The sequence below is a fragment of the Debaryomyces hansenii genome, assembly GCF_000006445.2.
Source record: "Debaryomyces hansenii CBS767 chromosome F complete sequence".
In the NCBI taxonomy this organism is placed as follows: domain Eukaryota; kingdom Fungi; phylum Ascomycota; class Pichiomycetes; order Serinales; family Debaryomycetaceae; genus Debaryomyces; species Debaryomyces hansenii.
The window spans coordinates 954,081-976,728 of NC_006048.2; the positions used below are offsets into that span (position 1 = coordinate 954,081).

Here is a 22,648-nt window from a genome sequence, read left to right on the forward strand (position 1 = left end):
AAATATTTTTCACAGCATTTTGTCACGTGAATGTTCCCCCGTTCATACATAATATGGTCCCTCCTAGATTAAGCTGTCATCACATTGCTGTATAGTTCAGTCCCTAGGGGCAGTATCAGACATATTACGTGCACGAGAACTGTATTCAGATGTATTAAAAGTAGCTAATTTAAACTAAAACTAAAATTTGACGGTCAAATTCATCAGCTTTTTGGGACTATGCCGTCTTAATACAGGCATCGACGCTCGAGATGCCATTCTTCCCACGAAAGATGCGGTTGCAATACCTGCATTGGCACCTTCTCTTATTCCAATGTCCGAACGGTTGGCTCGAGTCTTACGGAAACGTGGCGAAAACCTAGATTTCCGGATCGTGGAAATGGACCGTCTGTTACTGGCAGACGTCGATATGAATGCCCCTGGGTCTGACACATATCCTTTTGAGAAAAACGAACGAATGGCCCGTTTTATTCTCATCCATCTTCTTTTTCTCGTCACTCGAGGTGGTGGTAAAGATCTCATATCCAGTAGTTTTCTGCGGCAATACGGCTGTTGGTGGTCTTGGATGCAAGTATATGGTGAATTCAATAAGCTGATGTCAACGTTAATATCCAGAAGAAAGTCCAGTTACTATCTCTGAATCTATAATAAACCTAAGATAACTGTATCACTAAATTTTCGACTGCAACCTATAGTAATAGCACAAATGAATTGATCGTAGTTAGAGATTATTTTGCAATTGTGCAACCAACTGTAGTATGTACGCGCAAAATCCTAATACACACAGAGTCACTACGAGAACAGACAATCAATAAAAATGCTTTGATTCGAGTTTATTGAACAAGGCCTCTAAATAATAAATTAGACGACTCGTTTAGATGTTCATCCGTACATATATAATAACTAATCATAAAAATAGCTATGAATGCCATCAACTGTCATAAATCAGTTGACTCCGTCGGACGTGTGAGCATGAAAATTTTCGATGAGCATTGAATAAAAAAAAAAATTAATATAAATACACTGTAAAATATCATCAAATAATCATCTGGTCTTAGATCTTGGGAATTAATTTCTCGTTTTAATATCAAATAGCATAGATAAGAATAATAATAACAAAAATGGTTAATCCTGCTGACGTTCCAATTGAAGTTTCGAAGGTTTTCGACACCATTTTGGTTTTGGATTTTGGTTCCCAATACTCCCATTTAATCACTCGTCGTTTGAGAGAATTTAATGTGTACGCTGAAATGTTGCCATGCACCCAAAAGATTTCAGAATTGACCTGGAAACCAAAGGGTATCATTTTGTCTGGAGGACCATACTCTGTGTACGAAGACGGATCTCCTCACGTTGACCACGATATTTTCAAGTTGAATGTGCCTATCTTGGGTATATGTTACGGTATGCAAGAATTAGCTTGGATTAACGGTAAGGGTGTTGCTAGAGGTGACAAGAGAGAGTACGGTCCAGCCACTTTGAATGTTGAAGATTCATCTTGTTCTTTATTCAAGGGCGTTGATCACTCTCAAGTCTGGATGTCTCACGGTGACAAATTGCACGCTTTACCAACTGGTTTCAAGGTTGTTGCTACCTCTGACAACTCTCCATTCGCTGCCATTTCCAACGAAAAGGAAAACATTTTTGGTATTCAATTCCACCCAGAAGTAACCCACACCAAGCAAGGTAAGGTTTTATTGAGAAACTTTGCTATTGACATCTGTCAGGCCTCAAACAACTGGACTATGGAAAATTTCATTGATACTGAAATTGCCAGAATTCAAAAATTAGTCGGTCCAACTGCCGAAGTTATTGGTGCTGTTTCTGGTGGTGTCGACTCTACCGTCGGTGCTAAGATTATGAAAGAAGCCATCGGTGACCGTTTCCATGCGATTTACGTTGACAATGGTTTAATGAGATTAAATGAAACTGAACAAGTCTACAAGACTTTAACCGAAGGTTTAGGTATCAATTTGACTGTCGTTGATGCTACCGATTTATTCTTGGGTAAATTACAGGGTGTTACTGATCCAGAAAAGAAGAGAAAGATCATTGGTAACAACTTCATCCATGTTTTTGAAGCTGAAGCTGCTAAGATTAAGCCAGCATCTGGTCAAGAAATCGAATATTTATTACAAGGTACTTTATACCCAGATGTCATTGAATCCATTTCTTTCAAGGGACCATCTCAAACTATCAAGACCCATCACAATGTCGGTGGTTTGTTAGAAGATATGAAATTAAAATTGATTGAACCTTTGAGAGAATTATTTAAAGATGAAGTTCGTCACTTAGGTGAAATCATGGGTGTTCCTCACGACTTAGTCTGGAGACATCCTTTCCCAGGTCCAGGTTTAGCTATTAGAGTTTTAGGTGAAGTTACCAGAGAACAACTTAAGATCGCTCGTGAAGCTGATAACATTTTCATTGAAGAAATTAGAAAGGCTGGTTTGTACAAGGACATTTCCCAAGCTTTCGCTGCTTTATTACCTGTTAAGTCTGTTGGTGTTATGGGTGACCAAAGAACTTATGAACAAGTTATCGCTTTAAGAGCTATCGAGACAACTGATTTCATGACTGCTGATTGGTTCGTTTTTGAAGCTGCTTTCTTGAAGAAGACCGCTTCAAGAATTGTTAATGAAGTTGATGGTGTTGCTCGTGTCACTTACGATATCACTTCTAAGCCACCAGCAACTGTCGAATGGGAATAATCTCGTCGCCGTATCGTAGATAGACTACTTTTCAATATTGTCTTATACTTATAATTATTCTAATTACCTATAAATCCTCGTTCGTCAATTCGTAAATTTCCTGTCTCAAGACAGTTGCTACTAATAACCCATCGTCGTGAGAAACACTCAATTGAAATTCTTCGTTTTCTTTCTTGTAGAAATCACTTCGTATAAAAGGCTTCCCTTGCTCGTTATAATATCTATACCAATTTTTAAACTGAAATTGTCTTTGATACTCATCATCCAAGGTTTTATAAACTGCTTCCTTTGAAGCCCAACTACCTGATATTAGAGATATACATTCGTTCAATTTATTGTTATCCTTAAATTCATTGAACTTCGGTAACTCGAACTCTGGATGTAATATTCTTGACGATATTCTACTAGTAAATCGTGAATTGAGTTTACCCTTTGATAATAGCAATTCTTTGAACCTATTTGTTTTGATAATATCAACGCCTATACCTAATGTTATACCTAATTTCCTTACCATATTGTCTTTAGTTTCTATTGTGTAGAAAGATTGTACAAAAATTAAATTTAATCGCATTTCATCACTCATCGAACCCTCTTAATCCACAATTTATCTTTTAAGTATCACTTATATACGTATCTTGAATATGGCATCCTCAATCTCGGGACCAGTTCCATTACCTGAATCGAAATATGATTTATCATCATATTGGGGAAGAGTAAAACATTGTGCTGAAATCTCCGATCCAACAATGTTGTTGAATTCTACCAAAGACATTCAAACAGCAAAGATAATGATCTGGGAATACCGTAATGGTGTAAGACCAACTATGACTCCAGAATTATGGAGGGCTAAAAGAGTTTTAGATTCCACGTTACATCCAGATACTGGAGAAACTGTATTTTTACCATTTAGAATGAGTTCATGTGTCTTGTCTAATTTAGTTGTTACAGCTGGTATGTTGACGCCAAACTTAGGTCCAGCAGGAACGATATTTTGGCAGGTGGCGAACCAGTCCTTAAACGTTGCTATTAATACTGCTAATGCTAATAAATCACATCCTTTGAGCACTCAACAGATTATTACAAATTATACTATGGCGGTTACTGCTTCTTGTTCAGTTGCCTTAGGTTTAAATGCTATAGTTCCAAGATTGAAATCGTTAAGACCTAATACCAGAATGATCTTAGGCCGTTTAGTTCCATTTGCAGCCGTTGTGTCTGCAGGTGTTGTCAATGTATTCTTAATGAGAAGTGAGGAAATTAAAAAGGGTATTAATGTCTACGATAAAGAAGGAAAAGAAGTCGGAATTTCTCAAACCGCTGCTGTGTATGCTGTTAGTGAGACTGCTGCCAGTCGTGTTATAAACGCAACACCAGTGATGGTTATTCCACCTTTAATTTTAGTCAAATTACAGAAATCAGGCTTCTTGAAGGGTAAATCCAAAAAGTGGGAGATCGCTACTAATATGGGATTAATTTTCACAACTGCTTTGGCAGCTTTGCCGTTTGCATTAGCAATATTTCCTCAAAGAAGACAATTATTGGCAACTCAATTGGAAGAAAAATTCCATGGCTTAAAAGATAAAAATGGTAATGAGGTTGAATACTTGGAATTTAACAGAGGTATTTAATTTCTATAGTAAAGCTGTAAATAGGTTATATACATTAGCAACATTTCGTTTGCAATCTATTATTTTATTATGACCTGAAACTACCAAAACCTCCAAGATTCGTATATGTCGGATTTTAATGCCTTTTCAACTTCGTCTCTATCCTTGTAACTAGAAAAGACTTCGGCTGAAAATACAGTATCCCTTTTGTCTTTGTCAACATCCTCTAATGATAATGATCCTACTCCTTTACCGCCTAACGAAGTTTCGAAAGTTTCATATCCTTCGTTTTCAAATTCTTTGATTGCCTTTTGAATCACTTCTTCCTCTACGTCATCATGAACCAAACTAATAGCACAGCCACCACCTCCAGCGCCAGTTAATTTAGTAGAACCTATACCATGGGTATCTCCGATAATTTTGATTTTTTCCAAGGCAGGGTGGGAAACACCCAAAGCAACCAATAATCCATGATTAATATTGACTAATTCACGTAATTGATCTTTCTCTTCTTTACCAAAAGATGGTCTGATCATTATTTGATATGCCTCAAATACTAAATGCTCCATTGCATCTAAAATCGAGCCTGCGCATTTAGGATAGGTCCTATTTACTTGAGCAACATTACCCACTAATGCAGCTGTGCTTCTTGGCACTTTGGTATTTATAAGTATCAATTTGATAGGTGGAAAATTTCTCATAGTAGTACGGACAGATGGTTTGGATGGTATCGTTGTCCTTTGAAACATGACAGCACCACCGTACGTAGCCACAGCGTTATCAATTCCCGAAGGATTACCGTGAAAGCATTTTTCACCCATTAAAGACCAGCTATCAATGAAGTCTAGATCAGAATTTTCTTTCTTATAAACTTTCTCAGTAGAAGTATGGCATGCCGCTGAAACATGTTTACCAAGACGAGCCAATGCGCTAGCGAGGCATACGGCTGTACAGGCTGAAGATCCTAACCCTGCTCCAATGGGTAATGTCGATTTGACAATAAACCTCATACCTGGAACGTCCTTGTTAGATAAATTTGCATACAAGTAGAGGAAGCAAAGACAAGCGGTATAATGCAATTTAGATTCAACATCAGCCAAAACCGTGCTCAATAAATCAACGATTTCTGGTACTAATTCCTCCGTAACAACAGGCTTTTCATCTTTAAACGTAACGAATTTTCTGATATCTTCCCAGGGTATGTTTTCTTTATTCCAAGAATGCGATAACCCAATATCTGGAAAATCCAATCTTATATCGTTCACATCTTCGCATGGTGTAACTAACAAATATGCTCTCAAACTAAGTGCCGCGGCAATAGCTGGTTTACCATAAACTGCTGAGTGTTCTCCATATATGATTACCTTACCAGGCGCACTAACCAAGAAAGGAGAGACCGACATGGATGTTCTTAGACTGTGATTACTTGGAATTGGAAATATTTCAACGTCAAGCTCTTTTAAAATATCGCGTTTTTCGCTAAATTTATACGAGTACTAAATGAAGATTGATTTTTATTCTAGTACAAATACATACATACTTCTATAAACGTTTTATTGATTGAAGAAAGCCTTTAACTCGCGAATTTCGTCAATCGAATTATTAATAAATTTTCTGTAGGTTACATCACCTCCTTCTACCATTCTTTGCTCCTCTGGTGAACATGGAAGTATTCTTGAGGATAAGAACTTTGGGTGTTTCAACAAATTGTTGATACATTCAACAAAATCATCACGCTTGGATTCAGTTTCCAAACCTGGTAATAATTGCATGTCAATGGTATGAGATGCAGTCTCAATATTCCTTGCAATGGCTGCTTGATTTAAATAATCGTTAATATTCAATGATTGTAACATTTTGAATAATAGTAAAATTTGACTAGTTTCAGATATCATGGAAGACGTAATTCTGATCGTGGAGGAGTCCTTGGACCAACTCTCAATACATGATTCAATTTGTTTACCAAACGCTTGAAGTGCCAAGCTTACTTCCGGAATAATGCTTGGTCCTAGTCTAGATAATGCTGTTAAGAATATTGGTAAAATCCCATTAGTCCAAATTCTATGGTAATGTGGTGATATGAGAGTATTGACGCCACCAGATTCAATAGGACTGGATATTTTACTTTGAACTATTACCAAGAACATTCCAGATGATATTAATCTTTCTGCCATGACTTCGATTGTCATCAATTCTTGAATGAACATTAAACTCAACTGGGCAAAAATGTGTTCATCGTTAACCTCTATCAAATGGGACAATGAATAAAGATTTAAAAGAGCCTTTATGGTACCATTATCATCAATTAACGAAGCCATTTCATAATTTAAGCTAGGAGATGATTTCATATTGACGAAAACCTTCAATATTGACAAGATCAACATTAAGTCATCCAATCTTCCATTCATCTTATTTGGCACATGATTCTTTTCGGTACGAGAGAGATAAACATCGTTTTGAATTTCAATAAACAAGTTCTTCGTAGCCTTAGTAATAATGAGCTCAAAAAGGTCACGGAAAATGCTCAAGTATTCAATCAACATACCAGAATCATCCTTAACAATGTTTAAGGAACAATATAGTATACGGAGCAAAGGTCTATAATTACCGGAATCTTCATTCAAATTTTTAAGAAAATTCATACTCGAAGCGGATAATAATTCTGAGCAGCCCTTAATAATTTCAAGAACGATATTAAGATCCTTCTTTATATCGGGAGTTGTATATATTGTGTACTCAATGAAAAACGCCAATTCAATACGTCCTTGAAACACATCCGCAAAGAAATCTGCTGGAACACCCTCAGAAACGTTTATTTTTAATAAATGTGAAACCAAGTTTAAAAATTTAGAATTCAATGCAGAAGGAAATCTTCGGCAAAACGCAGTTAGTAAAGCGCCAAATGATTTTGCAACCGAAGCTTGAGCACTTAAATATTGCAAATTAATACTTGAAGCAACAACTTGTTCTCTCAATTGATCCCAGGCAGGAGAATTATTAAAGAGTCTATCCATCAAAACCAAACTGTATACAGTTGAAACTCCAAACCTATTTCTTTTCAACAAAGAACAAGTGAATTGAGATAATTCGAATCCAGTGAATGTATTTTCGAAATCAATCTGCAAATTTGAATGCAATGTTGGTTGGTAATTATTGATTCGAAACAGCTTCTCCATTGTAGCAATGAAATCATCAGAAGTCAACAATTTAACGATATTTTTTTTGCAAACCTCATTTTTAGTGGTAAATAAGAAAGAAGATAGTATTTCTGCTATCTTGGAGACTAACTTAAGTTCGTAACATGCTGCGATATATTCTTCTGTAGTTCCTGGTGATTTGTTAATAGGTGACTGTATCTTAAGGATTAACTCATCAACAAATTCCACATCATTATCATTCTCCCTGGCCGTTGTCCAGGAGTTAAAGGCTAATGAAATTGCGTCAGCCAAATGAAGACTGACAGAGTTAGGATAATACTTAATGTCCCTAACATTCTTCTTCAAGATACTCAACAATGAAATAGGTTTTTGATCATCCGGGTTTATATTAGAGGACTTAGTAAAATCACCAAAGACGTCTCTTCCACTAATAAACAATACTGATAGACCTTCTTGATTACCATCCATAACGGCACAGATAAAGTCATATAATGATATCTTCATTTTATAATCATCAAATGAATTCTCTAAATCGGAGGCTAACGAATGCAATAAAACCTGGGCGTGGTCGCGTCCTAAATGAGATAATAAAGAAGGTGTCGGTTCATTTAGCCATTTACCATTAGTTAGGGTGGTTATTAAGTCCAAAATGTCCTTTCTCAAAGTTTCATATTGTGAGTATGTATTAACCAACAGCGTTAACTTGTTAAATAATGATCTCTCAAAAGCAGATGGAGGCAAGTTCAACACAGATCTAATAGATATTATAAGTTGAGAAAATGCCAAGGAGCAACGTATCCAATTATCGTACCAGAATCCTGATATGTCACTGACTTCATATAAGCTCATGTTTGCACTGAGTGATTCAATCATAGATAAAATTGGCAATGCAGATCTTGAAAATTCTGTACCAGCAATTAAAAACGAGTCAATGATCCGTGAAGATGATTCTGAGAAGATTCTCGCAATTCTATTAGATGATTTGTTCTCGTTATCAATTCCATGAACGGTTGCTAAAATATTTGATAAAATGTCTAAAATTAGAACTCCAATTTCCATTTTTTGATAAGTTTCATTAAATCTGCAATGGATAAAACTTTCGAATATAAGAATCATATGATTTATAATTCTATCCAAAATAGCACTTTTCGATTTTTCTGGATAATCATCCTGTAATGTTAAGCAATTTTGTACTAACGAGTCTGCTAACTTTATTAAAGATACTGTGAACGAATATTCTCCATTTACCATTTCAATAGCACCAAATATTATTGATGCAAGTCCTTCTTTACCACCATTTGACAATAATGAAGACTTCGATAAATAAGGCCAAATTCTAAAAGACAAAAACGGCATCGAAGTAGTCAAAAAGTTTATAACTGATTCTAAAATATCGACTTTTCGGGCGTGCAATGCTTGTTCAAACAATCTTAAGATAACCTCGACAATATCAGAATCATCTGTATAGGCTGACATATATTTCAAAATTGTTTGAGCGTCATCAGAACTGTTATCCATCACCGCTTTTGTTAAGAGGTTTAATATGTTTATGACAAATTCTACTTTTTCTGGATCTGAACTGTCAAAGACTTTCGAAACATTTTGCAATACCCTTCCCAAAAATGCCCAACCATTATATTTGTATAAGAACGTAACTAAGACTTCATCTTCATTTGCAGATGGTAAAATTTTTGCCTTTGTTCCGACATTGAGAAGTAATGATAATTTTTTATTTACTTCGTATGGTGGATAAACATCAATCCACTGTGTCAATTTAACCAATTCAGTATTCTCATCATCTATTTCATATAAGTTATTAAATTCTTGTTTCTTGAAGACTGAAATATATGACTTTAATTCTTCTAACTCGTTAAAAGCAAAATTACCATTAATCGATGCAAGTTTCAAGTAAGGGGTTAGAGATACTGGGAACTTGGTTCTTGACAAAATTATTGCATTTGCAGTTGCTTCATTATCAAAGAATTTTTCAAGTACACTATTTGGCGCTGTTTTCAAAATGCTTTGAATGCTAGACGCAATTTCTGGTGTGAATGAGATTAATGGCATAGCAGACAAAATGACGGACGTTAAAATCGCTGGGTAAATATTATCAAATTTAAGCAAATTGTTAAGCTTCGCTAAGTCCTCAAAGACACCCAATTGAACACATCTCATATTTAGGTTATTGATAGAGTCATCCATTTGTTGAATGGAGAATTCTTTCGTAAATGCTACTGACGATGGAAGGTCTTTGTATTCCTCTAGGAGTAATGATTTCCTTAATAAAATTATTGACCAACTGTACATGACCACAGAATTTAAATTGGATGGATTTGTAATCGAGTCATTAATTGATTTTAAAACCTCAGCATTATTCATAAATTTATCAGAATCGCTTTCTGATCCATAGTTGTTCTCCAAATCTAAGAACAATATCGAGATGACTGTAACAAGCGCTTGCATTAACATGAAAGATTCGTTATGTGAAACACATGGACCCAATGACTGAATAAAGTTATTTGACTTCATGAATTTAAACCAATGATTTACTGTATCTTGTTGTATGTTTGGGTTTTGAACGAGCAATTCAGTCAATATTTTCATCTGATCAATAATTAGAAGAAGACTTTCCGTATTTATTATCTCATCTAATGAGTCTGAAACCCCCGTAATAAATGATCTATTCGCAACTGATTTGATCAATTCTTCGAGGCTATTTATTAAATCATTGGTGTATGTTTTAGAAAGATATATCTCCTTTCCCAAGTTCTGAATAGTCGACGAAGTTTCTGAATTAGATTTATTGTTTAACAATTCAATAACCAAGCGAAGAACTATTCTTCTTTCTCTCAATACTCTGCTGGAATAAAGCAAAATTCTTTCTTCTTCTAGATATTTTTCTCTATCATCTGGCAATTTGGATTTTAATTTTTCATAATTATAAACCTTTCTTTCAGGGATCCGTTTACAAGTTTGGCTTATTACTCTCAACACATCGTTGTAATCTAAATTCAAAACATTACTTATGGTTTCGGCGTCTTTAATATTATTTGGTGTTATGTCTGAATATAAAATATTACGCAACGATAATTCTTTAGCCTCCTTATTAGGACTTTTGGTCACACGTTTAAACGGTAATGGATTCAACAATAGCTTACTGTTTAGAAGTAGAAATTCATCTAATGCATCAAGAATATATGGGTCTTGATATGATTTCAATAATGAAAGGGCATTGTCGAATCCCCATAATTGAGTAGGTTGAATGGGTTTCAAAGGTTTAACTTCCTTGGCCGCCTTTAGCTCTACGGTAGAAACAGGCATATTCAAACCTTTAGGAATATCTCTTTATAGTACGGATCTGATATTGGATATCTTTTACGCTGTTGCTTATATGTTTTTGTTTCGATGTGTGAGATGGTGGAAATTTTTGACTTCCTAAATCGGAAATAACTGCGAAATGGAAATACAACCCTACACTAACTACGATTATAAGATAAATAAATCATGCATTCAGACATCATGGCGTTGATAATGTAAACTAATCTTGGCCATTGAAATATATCTTGTCTACTTCTGAGGGAATTTTGGCAGGGGGTTTGGAAGCATTATCTAACAATCTTTTAGAATCAAACTCTGTAATATGCCCAGGAGTACTTGCAAAGGAGACATTTTCAATTTTTGGAATCTTTCCACTAGTGACATCCCCATTGATCAATTTCTGCCACGACAAATTGCATTCTTTAATGATCTCTATTGTTTCCTGTTGGTTTTTGTAAACTCCATTGAAAGCAAACTCATTTTTAGGCTTTCCATCCGGTAACTTGTAATCACGAAACCATTGCTTAGTAGATTCCAATAACCCAGGACATTTAACAAACACATCATGAATATCACGAATCTCTTGTGCTAGCGTATCATTGGTATCGATTACAATAACTTTCCAGTCCAATTCACCATCATCTATTAATGCTAAAGATCCCAAGATTTTAACTCGTTTTATATCACCGATTTGGCAAACATTAGATCCAATTTCACACACATCCAACGGATCATTGTCTCCGTATAAACCTAGCTCTTCATTCTTCGTATTAGGATCCTCCCAAGTCTGTGGGAAGGCACCATAATTATGAATATATCCATGATAAGGGAATAAATTCTTAACGAAACGTACTTTTCCCTTCTTGACATCTTGTGTGATAGGATTACCGGGCAATTCCGTATTTATTTCAAACTTACCATTGGACCACCGGGGAATCTCAACAACAATATTCGCTGTCTTTGTCTCTATGTCAAAATCTAACGGAACGTCATGAAAATAAGACAAAATTTGTCCATTTTCCTTATTGACAGCATAATTCTTAAAATCTGTTGTGTACTTAGTACCTTGGTCAACGTTACTTATACTACTTTGTGGCTTATGTAAAACGGAGTTGCAACGAGTCGGTTTGAGATGCTGTTTGGTGATTAATAACCTTGATATGGCTGTGTTGTTCATATTTGTACGCAATAGTGATTCACCATTCTTCGATAACAAACTTTTCAAAAAAGACATCTACTTCAAAATTTATTGTTATTCCTATCTACAGAGAAGCGGTAATGTTTATTGTCATTATCGATTCACCTTGCCGAGGTAATATCTCTATTTTTTTTGCTGCCCCGCGGTTACAAAATTATTCATGAAACCATGATCCGAAACTATTAACCGTAAGAACTCTACAACAGCTGGCGTAGATTGTAATGTAGGTATAATAATATATAGATAAATATGCATGTAGAATAGTAAAGAAAAAATCAGACTATAACTCGTGGATTTGGAAAATGTCTAGTTTGGGGCTTCACCAAGGAAAATAATCCTACCCTTTTCATTAAATCCAGAATTTTCATCACTTATGTTAATGTATTTGGAATGTTCTTCAACTTCTCTCGTAGATAATCCCATCGGGTCCCTTGGAATCCAGACAGCAGGTAAAGGTGCAGCAATCACAGGTGAATCATATGCATGCTTATCATCTACTTCTTCCGGTTCAACATTAAACGTTGCTGGTAAGAGAGCCTTCACATGTCTAAAGTTAAGAAAAACATCCGGTCTAAAGAACCTAACGAAAGCGTTGGATGATTTAGTACTCTTGAAATCTCTGTCAGCCAATAATGGCACTAACGTTTGCATCGTTTCATTTTCGTTAAGTTCCATATCGATATTTAAAATATCGTTTTTGACTTCTTTTTGAGCCATCTTATCACGGGCAATCTCCTTCTCGAAGTGATTTGATTTTGACCTTTTCTTTCTCTGCAAAATTTTTTCTTCGTAATCCGATTTGCCTTGGAACGATGGGGTATGAGAAACACCGTCCAAAGGTTTCATGCAGTCAATTGGAATCACTCTAAGGAGGTGATGAAAAGCGTCTCTCAAATAAATGTGGGTCATAATAGTGAAGCCGAGAGAAATGGCTTGTAAAACAATTGGTCCCCAACCTTTACCGACAACAAAAATACCCAATAAACAAACTTGGCCAAGATACAAGCCAACGAAGGTTTGCATTAAAGCTCTTGGATAATGCATTCCTCTCGAATCAGGACTTTCAACGAATACATACGTTAAGTTGTAGCAATAAGCGATGTATAACAAGAAGAAAGCGATGCAGGCGAAAATCAATATCATCGGTGCAATGATCGAATAGGCTAAAACAATACACGCTAAGTTCGTGTACACTGGAAATGTTGTACCCCATAACATTGTGCCTAATCCAGAAAATCTATTCCACTTCTTCCTAACAGTTGAATCAAGTAAAGCTCCTAAAATATAGTACAAGAAGAGACCGACAATTTGTAATAACGCACCAGAAGAAACTGTGAGCCCTTGTAATGCAATGTATGAGATAAAGAAATTAGACGATTTTGGCAAATTGGTTGCCAAAATCTTCATCGCCGATGTAGGATTATCAATAATTTTCTCAACAACTGACACAGCAGAAGAAGCAAGAGCGACAACAAGAAACGCATTGACCATTAAATAAGCAAAATAAGCATCTTGAGTATAGAATTCAATCAGCTGAAGAGTTGGGCAGCCTGCAACCTTGGCCATGTATCTGATAAAAATAGGCAAGAATGTATTCAAGAGTGATAACATTGCTGTTGGTAACAAACCAGTGATAATACCTAATAATTGATCTGGCATGTTATTAATCCAATCAAGCCAAGGTAAAACTTTAGTAATGTAAGTGATATTCGAGATCACACCTACTAATGCCACAGGAACAGCCCAAAAAATAATTAAAAGAACAACATCAGCACAAGCGAATAATCTTCTGAAAAACTTTTCCCACCAGAATAATCGTAAATTATTCCAGTAAACGTCAGATGGTTCTATACCAGTGTGTACTGGACCCATCCTTAAAGGGTTATGATGGGTAACTGATTGTAACGCCAATTGTGCAGTATATTGATCCTCAAATTCAACAAAAATGGAGTTTTTTGGTTGATATGTTCTATATTTCTTCTGTAACAGTTTAACTTCCTTATCTAACTTAGGAATTTCCTCTCTACAGTAATTTATGGTGTCAATTTTCTTCGAGAAGAGACCAGCCGACCTGTGTCTAGGTCTTTTCTCTTCCGGAACATAAGTATAAATATCGGCATTTGAGTCAATGGGAGTACCCTTTTTATCAGCCTTTAATTTGGCTTTAACTGCAGACTTCAACAACTTGTTCTCAGCCTTTTCTAACTTGGTAACCATATTCTGCCTTAATCTGTCCTTGTATTCTAACTTTCTTGCGTTTCTAGTAACGTAAATTCTTTTAACACCATTAAAAATCTTCAAGAATTGCTTTTCATCTAACATAGTATCAGGCACACACTGGATCAAAAGGGTCCTTGATGATAATTTTTTTGCATACTTTGGTGATGATAAAGCAGCACAACGTACCGAGTTATAGAAAAATAATTCTCGGTGGATCATGTAAATGACGGCTCCATAAAATATCCATCCCATAAAAACATGAGCAAAGTATCTATTCTTGTCTAAAATGTTAGAAATGGCCAATTGATCGAACCCTGTTTTTGCAGATCCACCATTTGTTGCATTCACGGGCAATAAAATTGCAAACATGGCAATACCAAACAAAAATATAATGCCGAAGACGAAGAGATACCTCAAAAAAAAGTAACCATCGAGACCAGCCTGTTGTATGATGAACGAGTCGGGTTTCATCAACAATATATAGATCCATCTCAACGGGTCTCTAGGTAATGGGTCAGGTTTCTTTTCTTCCGGAACCAAATCGTATGAAACCTTAGGCGAATACGTCCGCTTAAATTTGATCCTCAATATTAAGAAGCATCCAATGAATACTCCAAATAGTGTCAAATTAGCCACCAATGTGGTAATGACGGCGGACGTTGATGTAGGAGTTGCCTCTGCCATTTTGGCTTTTGCGTATTGATGGACTTCGGCAATAAGATAGACTATAAATCAATAAAAATAAAGTCTAGCCAACGATGTAAACAACCAGCCTTATAGGATCTTGTATTCTTGTAACTGGAAACAATATAAAATTCTTCGATATATCTTTGAACCCAGCTTTACGTTTTATTTTGATCTTCCAATGCCACTAAACATAAATCTTTATAAACAAGTATTACATAAGTATTTATATAATTCCATTAGATCGATCCTGGTTTTATAAAACTGCAACCGTGAAAAGAAGGCGATTGGTTCATATACAGGCACAGCTGCTTCAAACCCTTCGCTAATATCCTACTGGTGCTTTAAAATTTTTCTATGCAACAAAATAGCAAGTTCAGACATCTAACCGAGCAAGCATTCACGTATCTAATCTTTTTACAAAAAGATTATATACAAGCATATGATAAAGAAGAAATAATTTGTAGAAGATATAAAGCGACAATGTGGCCGAGTGGTTAAGGCGACGCACTCGAATAATTAGAGTGATGCGTTGGGATTTCCCGCGCAGGTTCGAATCCTGCTGTTGTCGTTATTTTTTTTTTGTTTTCTGGCTCTCATCGCGCATTATGGATTACGGTGGTTCACCATAGTAAAGAGTAGCTACTATTTACTTTTCTTATTTTTTATAGACAGTTTGTTTAAGGGTAGAAGAATATGGCTAAAATATCATCATCTAAAAAAAACAAACAACCTCCAGAGGGTTATAGTAAGATAGAACCCACGCTAAGTAAACTTTTAGTAAAATCGAGAGAAGCACAGACCAAATCTATCAAAACTGAAAACAAGAATCAATCATTATGGCCTATAATACAGATCAACCATCAAATTAACAGATATATATATAGTTTGTATTACGAACGAGAGCTGATATCTCAAGAATTGTATAATTGGTTGCTACAACAGAAATATGCAAATAAGAATCTTATCGCTAAATGGAAGAAACAAGGGTACGAAAAGCTATGTTGTTTGAATTGCATAATGACCAACGAAAAAAACCACGGAACGACATGCATATGCCGTGTTCCTAAGACGACGTTAGTCAAGAATGACCGTTCTGAAAGGGTCGAGTGCATTACATGTGGATGCAGAGGATGCGCTAGTACAGATTAGAGATCGGGAGATTAAGTGGATATAGCATAAATAGCACATTCAATGATTTTACATAGAGGGCTTTCTGGCGAATGTTTGTAGCTTTAAACTTGATAAGGCTCAGTTAAGCATGAGACTACTACAGAATCTGAAACTAATAAATTATAAAATTAATAATACATAACACGAAAATAATAATTAAAGTTACCCAACCGTTTGTAATACCCGATAATATACAATTAAACATCACACCCCTAAAACCGTTCCCATTCAATTATCATCCTTATCTGTGGAAGATGCACTAACACTGCGTAAACGTGTTCTTTCCTTGTCATTGTTGCTTGACGTCGAACTATTTCTACTAGAATGATCAATTTTCTTCAAATCATTGAACAAATTTCTACTGGAGTTCGTAGAAGTTGACGAGATTGAAGGTCTCTTATTATGACCATGTGCATTGTTGCTTGGCAGTTCGAAAGCCCTCATTATCATGTCGTCATCATCATAGGAATTCAAAGCTGCTTGCGATGAGGAAACCAATGGGGAATAATAGAATTCCTCCAAGTATGATGGTGAATTCCACAACTTTTTCATGATTGATGCCGTTTGAGGAGTTCTTAAGTTTCTCAATGGAGTCCTACTACATGATTTCGGTGTCTTAACATTGTGCGGTTGTTGTATGGATTGTTGTAATAATGTTGATGTAGTTGATGATGATAAATGTGGATGGTGTGATTGATAGTGGAAAGCTGATAATTGATGATTAAGTAATGACCCGTTTCTGTAGACATTATTAGCGGGTGTTAACGGTTCTAATAGAGGACCAGTTTCACTGGGCCTAATTGGAGATAATTCTAAGTTTGAATTACAGCTAAAGGATGAAGTGAATGTTAAGTTTTTTCCTGCCAATAATGGCTTGCCTGGGGATTCACTTATTACAAATTGTGGAGGGTTGTTGGAGTTTGAGGTATTAGGTGAATTAGAGATTTTAAACCCGCCTGGAGTAGCCTGCCATTGACTGAATGGTGGCTCTAGATTTGGAATAGTCTCCAATGTACCATTCCCAGTGGTGGCAGATAATAACCTTTGCTTCTTGATAGGAGGATTTAAGATTGATCTTGTGTATTCTTCATCGTCTTCTTGGTCTTCATCGTCCCCATATCCCTCGTAGCTTGCTGCATCGTCAGTATCAGATGCTTTGCGCTTCAAATCTTCATTAGAAACATTCGGTGAAGATGGAATAGAGTTAATCGATGATTTTGAAGGATTAATTGAAGCGTATATTTGATCGATGATTTCTTGGTAAGAATGCTTCTTGCTATTCTTTGATCTCAAGAATTGTTCTTCACAACCCGGTTGAATACACCAAAAATGGCCCTTGCCATCTTTCGATTTTTCTCCCTTTATAAACGCCTTATTCAACGACAAATTATGACGAATCGAGTTTTGCCATCCTACTTCTTCCCGGCGGTAATACTTAAATGTGTCTGATATCCACTGGTATATCTGTGACAACGTCAATCTCTTTTCGGGGTTACTCAAAATCGACATACCAATTAACGTAGCATATGAGTATGGGGGTTTATCGTGGGATCCTAATTGGAATGTTGTATCCTTCAAGTCCTTCTTGGTCTTCTTCTTTTTCTTACTCTTGTATTTCTCGTCATCCGAATCAACTGACGCCGACGACGACTGAACGAACGATGGTTTGGGCGGTATATCAAAGCTATCCTTCATCCGGCGTTGGCTCTGCTGTTGTGGTGACGAAAATGCTGGCGACAATAATGCCGACTTTGTATTATCCGTCTCCCCATTACTGGTACCATTCACCCCGTCGTCGTTGAAATGCTTCGAAATCGGCGTCTCCAAGATCAAACTCTTTTTACGCGACACCAGCACACTCTCTGGTGGCGTGGTGATCTTCCGACTCTTGTGTGTGTTGGGAGTCTCCGTCAACCTGGTCTTTTCTCTGCTACTACTCGCAGCAATATTACCCGCGTTCTTCTCCCTCAACGGAACTCTGTCCATATACCTTCCAGCGGTTGACATTTTAAATCTTCTAATCCTACTACTAGATTGCGAATAGAATCCTTGCTTATACCTGAACTTATCCCTATTTCGTTTTCTTTATTTCAAAAGAAGGAATTTTTTTTTTTGCTTTCTCTTAATATCCCTGATATTGCTCTATGGGGACCAGCAAAACTTCAATATACTTCTTTAATCTTGTTAACTTTGTTAAATCTTGTAATTTGCTCTTGGGATTCAAATCTGGTACTAAGTATAGTGCTAATTATATATTCAATTATAATCTGAATTTTATGGGAATCATCTTCTTTTAATTACATCTCTATTATGTAGAACAAACGCGTTGTCTATGTTTGAATCTCAAGTTTCGCGTTTCGCGATTTGGGCTGAAATCTGTTCATCTCTGATTCTAAAACCATTAAAACATGCATTATTAAGGAACATATAACAATAGATCAAGGGTTATGTAACAACAGCATGCAGTGTTATTCATAAGGCTGACAGTAACAAGTTGGGCCATTTTGGGGTATGAAACATAAGTTGTGGTCGATTTTTTGCCAATTTATGAGGTTTCATGCTGATACTTACGCTGATTTTGTAAAAATAGTGAGGTTTTGGCCTGAATGTCGGTATTTTACAGTACTAACAAATTGCATTATTAGCGCACTTTCGAAGCGATATGCTTGTCTTGATGATCCAACTAACGCTTAATAGACTCTTTTGGCAAAAAAGATTGTAATAGGTGAGATGGATGATACTATTAGATCTCTTATTCGGTTTGTGGCGCGAGGGTTTTATTCGAAGCCGTATGTGTTGATCTTAGATGCTGTTTTGTTGCATTCAGTGTTGTCGGAAGACGACTTGATATATTTATTGAGTATCCATCGGAAAGAATTAAGGTCGTTATGCAACAAGTTAGTAGAGGATAGATTGTTGGTAAATCACATCCAGAAGGAAGAGAATGCACAGCAGAGGCTTATCACCAGAACATACTTCTACATCCATACCACGGAGGCGATTGATTCGATTAAGTGGAAGGTGCATTCGATAGTCAATATCATCAAGGAAGAAATGACACACTATGGGAATCCGCAGGGGTATGTATGTCCGAGATGTGGTAAGAAGGTGTCGCAGTTGGATGCAATATCGCTTTTGAGCGACGACAAGACCAATTTCGAGTGTGACAACTGTGGAGGTGTGTTAATAGAGGACGATTCGAGCAAACAGGCATCGTTGAGACAGGCCAAGTTGGAAAAATTGATGAATCAGGTGGACCCGGTTATTTCTTATTTGAAGAAGATTGACGATGCATACATCGAAGACAACACGTTTGAATCATCGTTGGTGAAGTCGATTCCAGCACAATCATCCACCAGTGCGTCGTACTCTGTATCGAACCGTATTCTGTCAAGGTCAAGGTCCAACTTGTCATCTTTACAGAACGACGCTTCCAAATCACAGGCTACATTGCACGTCTCTATTACAGCCAACGATGAAAATTACGAGAGAGAACAACAAGAAAAGGAAGAAAGAAGACAAAAGTTGCAACAAAATGCATTACCTTCGTGGCATTCGGAAGGTACTGTGGGCAAGTCGTCTTTGGGTAAATTAGATGATGACAATGATGAATTATCTACGCCCAACGAAGGAACCCCTGTGCCTGGTATCAAGTCAGAAAATGAGATACAATCAGATGCGGCCGACAGTGGTAGTGCTACCATGGACATTTCATCCACGAACACTCCTATGGCAAACACGGACGAAGGTGTCGACAACCTGACCCCTAATGTAGCTCCTGTTAATGTTTCTGAGTTGAAGGACAAAGAGTCGCAAGATGCTTTGGCAGCTTATTATGCACAATTGGCTGAGAGAGAAGCCGAGGATGACGACGACGATGATGATGACGATGAAGATGATTTTGATGATTTCGAGGACGTTTAATCTTATATAGCATATACTAAACCTAATAAAAAGTTACTATCACTTATATGAATTTAGAGAGTGTATTGTAAGCTACTTTTTGCTGAGCTGCAAATTTGACTCACAAACCCGAAATTTTTCACTTTGACCGGTAGCGGTCCAAAGATAAAATTATTTGCTACTAGCTTTTCATTCATATCTCAAGTGTTCTTCATTCTAATTAAGTTATAAATATTCGTGATGAGTAAATCAAATGATCAAGTTGTAAGTATACAGGTGAAATAACTAACTTTTATGTATTTTTCGTATGAACGTAAACTAACTATAGTGTAGAAAATTGATCCATTCAAATCGTTTATTGCAGGAGGTACGGCTGGTGCCATTGAAGGGGTAGTTACATATCCTTTTGAATTTGCTAAGACAAGATTACAATTAGTTGATAAATCATCCAAAGCGTCAAGGAATCCATTAGTTCTCATCTACAACGTAGCTAAAACTCAAGGTGTATCTTCTTTATACGTTGGATGTCCGGCCTTTGTTGTTGGTAACACCGTCAAAGCTTCTGTTAGATTCTTAGGTTTTGACTCGATTAAGGCTTTATTAGTCGATACAGATGGTAAATTATCAGGACCAAGAGGTGTCTTAGCTGGGCTAGGTGCTGGTTTACTTGAGTCCGTAATAGCAGTCACTCCATTTGAGGCTATTAAAACTGCATTAATCGACGACAAACAAACAGCGAAACCAAAATATCAAAATGGTTTGATTTCAGGATCTGTTAAGTTGTGTAGAGATATGGGATTCAGGGGTATTTATGCTGGTATTGTGCCAGTTTCGTTGAGACAAGCTTCCAACCAAGCCGTTAGATTGGGTTCTTATAATTCGATTAAGACGATGATCCAACAAGCTTCTGGTACTAATCCTAATGAGCCATTAAGTTCTGTTTCAACGTTTTTGGTAGGTGCTTTTGCCGGTATTACTACTGTCTATACCACAATGCCTATTGATACAGTCAAAACAAGAATGCAAGCTTTAGGAGCGGATAAATTATATACTTCTACATTGAACTGTTTCGTCAAGATATTTAAAGAGGAAGGGTTATTAACATTTTGGAGAGGTGCAACCCCAAGGTTAGGTAGATTGGTATTGAGTGGAGGGATTGTTTTCACGATTTACGAAAAAATGTTAGTTATCATGAACTAAATATAGCCATCTTTCAAAATTAAATAACATTCCTATGTAATATACATTAATACTAAGAATACATAATTAGACCTCCCCGGCATTTCTTGTAATTTCTGTAACCGAGTTTGTCACTACTGTCTCATTAGAAGGAGGCGATAAAATCACTCTCTCCATTTGCTTCACTCTATAATAATCGATGAAGGCCTTTACTATAATAAATATTCCAAATGCAATAATGCCGTATGCAAAGTACGGGGTTTGGTTGAGTTTCTTATCGGGAGAATCAGTATGTTGTTGAAATATTCCAGATTGGTAATTGTCTAATTTACCATCATTAACCGAAGCTGACTGGTCTATGTCAATCTGATTTGGATTATTTGGCTCATAGCGATCTGGAACCTTCTCGGCACTCCCAAAATTTGAGGGAATCATCCCAAGCCCATAGTAAATAAACGTTACACCTAGCCCTGCTCTTGAACCTTGCTTAGCAGCATGAGACGTATGCAATAAGTAACACAATACGAATCCCACAAATTGAAATGCCGAACTCACCAAAATGTTCCATACCAAGTTTGCCACGTTTCCAACCGGCAAGCCTTCAACAAATACTTCATCCTCGTATAACGGCGAAACGACCGTTGACTCCCAATATTCTGGCGTTGCATCAGCAGCCGCCTCTTCGTATGATGGCGGATGGGTTTCCTCGGTCCTATTTGCCTCCCTATCCGGTTTGGCCATCAAATTACGGAATACACCATCTGTTCCCTGACCTATGAACCTTCCCGGCACGTTTGCTTGCATTCGCCCGGTAGTCAATCCATTATTTATTCTTTCGTAAGTCTGCTTGAAGGGAAAAACGCTATTCAAAACATTCACCACTCTTTCTTTCGGAGTCAAATGTCCAGCCGGAAGCTGCAGCTCCAAGTCGTTATCCGTATCACCTTCCATTCTCTCATTATCATTAATGTTTCCCTCTCGGCTATTACTATTAGATGAGTTTCCTTCCGTTATCATAGCTTCGTGGATATTTCTGTCTATTTCTTCCGCAGCCCCAAGCAATCCGTCTCCATCTCTCCCGTCCTCCAACCTCGTGTCCTCTTCTCGTTCTGAAGACACCTCACTCCCATTATCATTGAAACTCCCCTGCCATCCTATTTTGTCTTTATCAGCATCCTCGAGCTCCGATGCATCGAACGAATCAAGCAAAATCTGATTTTCGTCATTCTCCTTATATTCACTCATATCCGATAACTCTGATCCTTCATACTTGACATTTTGGCTAGGATTTATCAATCTTTTCATCCTACTATATTCTTTTTCTTACTTATCTCACGGGGATTGAAATCCACTAAATATATTCAAATTCTATTGAAATCCTTTCTCCCACGTAGATATTTATGCTCAAGTTATTATAATCAATAACAGACACTTATGTCAATATTCTTTAACTCCACTAAAGATATAAAAAAACCTATATAAAGTAGGGTGTTAATC

The 22,648-nt window shown here is 36.7% G+C and overlaps 13 protein-coding genes and 1 non-coding gene across 14 annotated transcripts; 6 read left to right on the forward strand and 8 right to left on the reverse strand. All coding sequences in view use genetic code 12, as the record gives it.

Annotated features, from left to right (window-relative positions):
- Window positions 1-180: 180 nt before the first annotated feature.
- On the reverse strand, window positions 181-522 carry DEHA2F11088g (DEHA2F11088p; the record flags this gene model as incomplete). The annotated part of the gene is made up of 1 exon (XM_460847.2): window positions 181-522. The coding sequence occupies one exon, from the start codon at window positions 520-522 to the stop codon at window positions 181-183; it is 342 nt and encodes a 113-aa protein (XP_460847.2).
- Window positions 523-1,121: 599 nt separating this feature from the next.
- On the forward strand, window positions 1,122-2,711 carry DEHA2F11110g (DEHA2F11110p; the record flags this gene model as incomplete). The annotated part of the gene is made up of 1 exon (XM_460848.1): window positions 1,122-2,711. One exon carries the CDS (start codon window positions 1,122-1,124, stop codon window positions 2,709-2,711), a length of 1,590 nt encoding a protein of 529 aa, XP_460848.1.
- Window positions 2,712-2,778: 67 nt separating this feature from the next.
- Window positions 2,779-3,225, reverse strand: DEHA2F11132g (DEHA2F11132p; the record flags this gene model as incomplete). The annotated part of the gene is made up of 1 exon (XM_002770750.1): window positions 2,779-3,225. The coding sequence occupies one exon, from the start codon at window positions 3,223-3,225 to the stop codon at window positions 2,779-2,781; it is 447 nt and encodes a 148-aa protein (XP_002770796.1).
- Window positions 3,226-3,352: 127 nt separating this feature from the next.
- Window positions 3,353-4,339, forward strand: DEHA2F11154g (DEHA2F11154p; the record flags this gene model as incomplete). Its single annotated transcript, XM_460850.1, has 1 exon — window positions 3,353-4,339. One exon carries the CDS (start codon window positions 3,353-3,355, stop codon window positions 4,337-4,339), a length of 987 nt encoding a protein of 328 aa, XP_460850.1.
- Window positions 4,340-4,419: 80 nt separating this feature from the next.
- On the reverse strand, window positions 4,420-5,721 carry DEHA2F11176g (DEHA2F11176p; the record flags this gene model as incomplete). The annotated part of the gene is made up of 1 exon (XM_460851.1): window positions 4,420-5,721. The coding sequence occupies one exon, from the start codon at window positions 5,719-5,721 to the stop codon at window positions 4,420-4,422; it is 1,302 nt and encodes a 433-aa protein (XP_460851.1).
- A 150-nt stretch (window positions 5,722-5,871) lies between these two features.
- DEHA2F11198g (DEHA2F11198p) lies at window positions 5,872-10,797 on the reverse strand (the record flags this gene model as incomplete). The annotated part of the gene is made up of 1 exon (XM_460852.1): window positions 5,872-10,797. One exon carries the CDS (start codon window positions 10,795-10,797, stop codon window positions 5,872-5,874), a length of 4,926 nt encoding a protein of 1,641 aa, XP_460852.2.
- Window positions 10,798-11,014: 217 nt separating this feature from the next.
- On the reverse strand, window positions 11,015-11,971 carry DEHA2F11220g (DEHA2F11220p; the record flags this gene model as incomplete). Its single annotated transcript, XM_460853.2, has 1 exon — window positions 11,015-11,971. One exon carries the CDS (start codon window positions 11,969-11,971, stop codon window positions 11,015-11,017), a length of 957 nt encoding a protein of 318 aa, XP_460853.2.
- A 327-nt stretch (window positions 11,972-12,298) lies between these two features.
- DEHA2F11242g (DEHA2F11242p) lies at window positions 12,299-14,896 on the reverse strand (the record flags this gene model as incomplete). The annotated part of the gene is made up of 1 exon (XM_460854.1): window positions 12,299-14,896. One exon carries the CDS (start codon window positions 14,894-14,896, stop codon window positions 12,299-12,301), a length of 2,598 nt encoding a protein of 865 aa, XP_460854.2.
- Window positions 14,897-15,375: 479 nt separating this feature from the next.
- DEHA2F11264r lies at window positions 15,376-15,467 on the forward strand. The gene is given in 2 exon segments: window positions 15,376-15,413; window positions 15,423-15,467. It is a non-coding gene; the product is annotated as a tRNA-Ser (tRNA).
- Window positions 15,468-15,592: 125 nt separating this feature from the next.
- DEHA2F11286g (DEHA2F11286p) lies at window positions 15,593-16,048 on the forward strand (the record flags this gene model as incomplete). The annotated part of the gene is made up of 1 exon (XM_460855.1): window positions 15,593-16,048. The coding sequence occupies one exon, from the start codon at window positions 15,593-15,595 to the stop codon at window positions 16,046-16,048; it is 456 nt and encodes a 151-aa protein (XP_460855.2).
- Window positions 16,049-16,297: 249 nt separating this feature from the next.
- Window positions 16,298-18,076, reverse strand: DEHA2F11308g (DEHA2F11308p; the record flags this gene model as incomplete). Its single annotated transcript, XM_460856.1, has 1 exon — window positions 16,298-18,076. One exon carries the CDS (start codon window positions 18,074-18,076, stop codon window positions 16,298-16,300), a length of 1,779 nt encoding a protein of 592 aa, XP_460856.2.
- Window positions 18,077-18,799: 723 nt separating this feature from the next.
- DEHA2F11330g (DEHA2F11330p) lies at window positions 18,800-19,993 on the forward strand (the record flags this gene model as incomplete). Its single annotated transcript, XM_460857.1, has 1 exon — window positions 18,800-19,993. One exon carries the CDS (start codon window positions 18,800-18,802, stop codon window positions 19,991-19,993), a length of 1,194 nt encoding a protein of 397 aa, XP_460857.2.
- A 219-nt stretch (window positions 19,994-20,212) lies between these two features.
- On the forward strand, window positions 20,213-21,172 carry DEHA2F11352g (DEHA2F11352p; the record flags this gene model as incomplete). Its single annotated transcript, XM_460858.1, has 2 exons — window positions 20,213-20,236; window positions 20,306-21,172. The coding sequence occupies 2 exons, from the start codon at window positions 20,213-20,215 to the stop codon at window positions 21,170-21,172; spliced, it is 891 nt and encodes a 296-aa protein (XP_460858.1).
- Window positions 21,173-21,238: 66 nt separating this feature from the next.
- On the reverse strand, window positions 21,239-22,396 carry DEHA2F11374g (DEHA2F11374p; the record flags this gene model as incomplete). Its single annotated transcript, XM_460859.1, has 1 exon — window positions 21,239-22,396. One exon carries the CDS (start codon window positions 22,394-22,396, stop codon window positions 21,239-21,241), a length of 1,158 nt encoding a protein of 385 aa, XP_460859.2.
- Window positions 22,397-22,648: the final 252 nt, after the last annotated feature.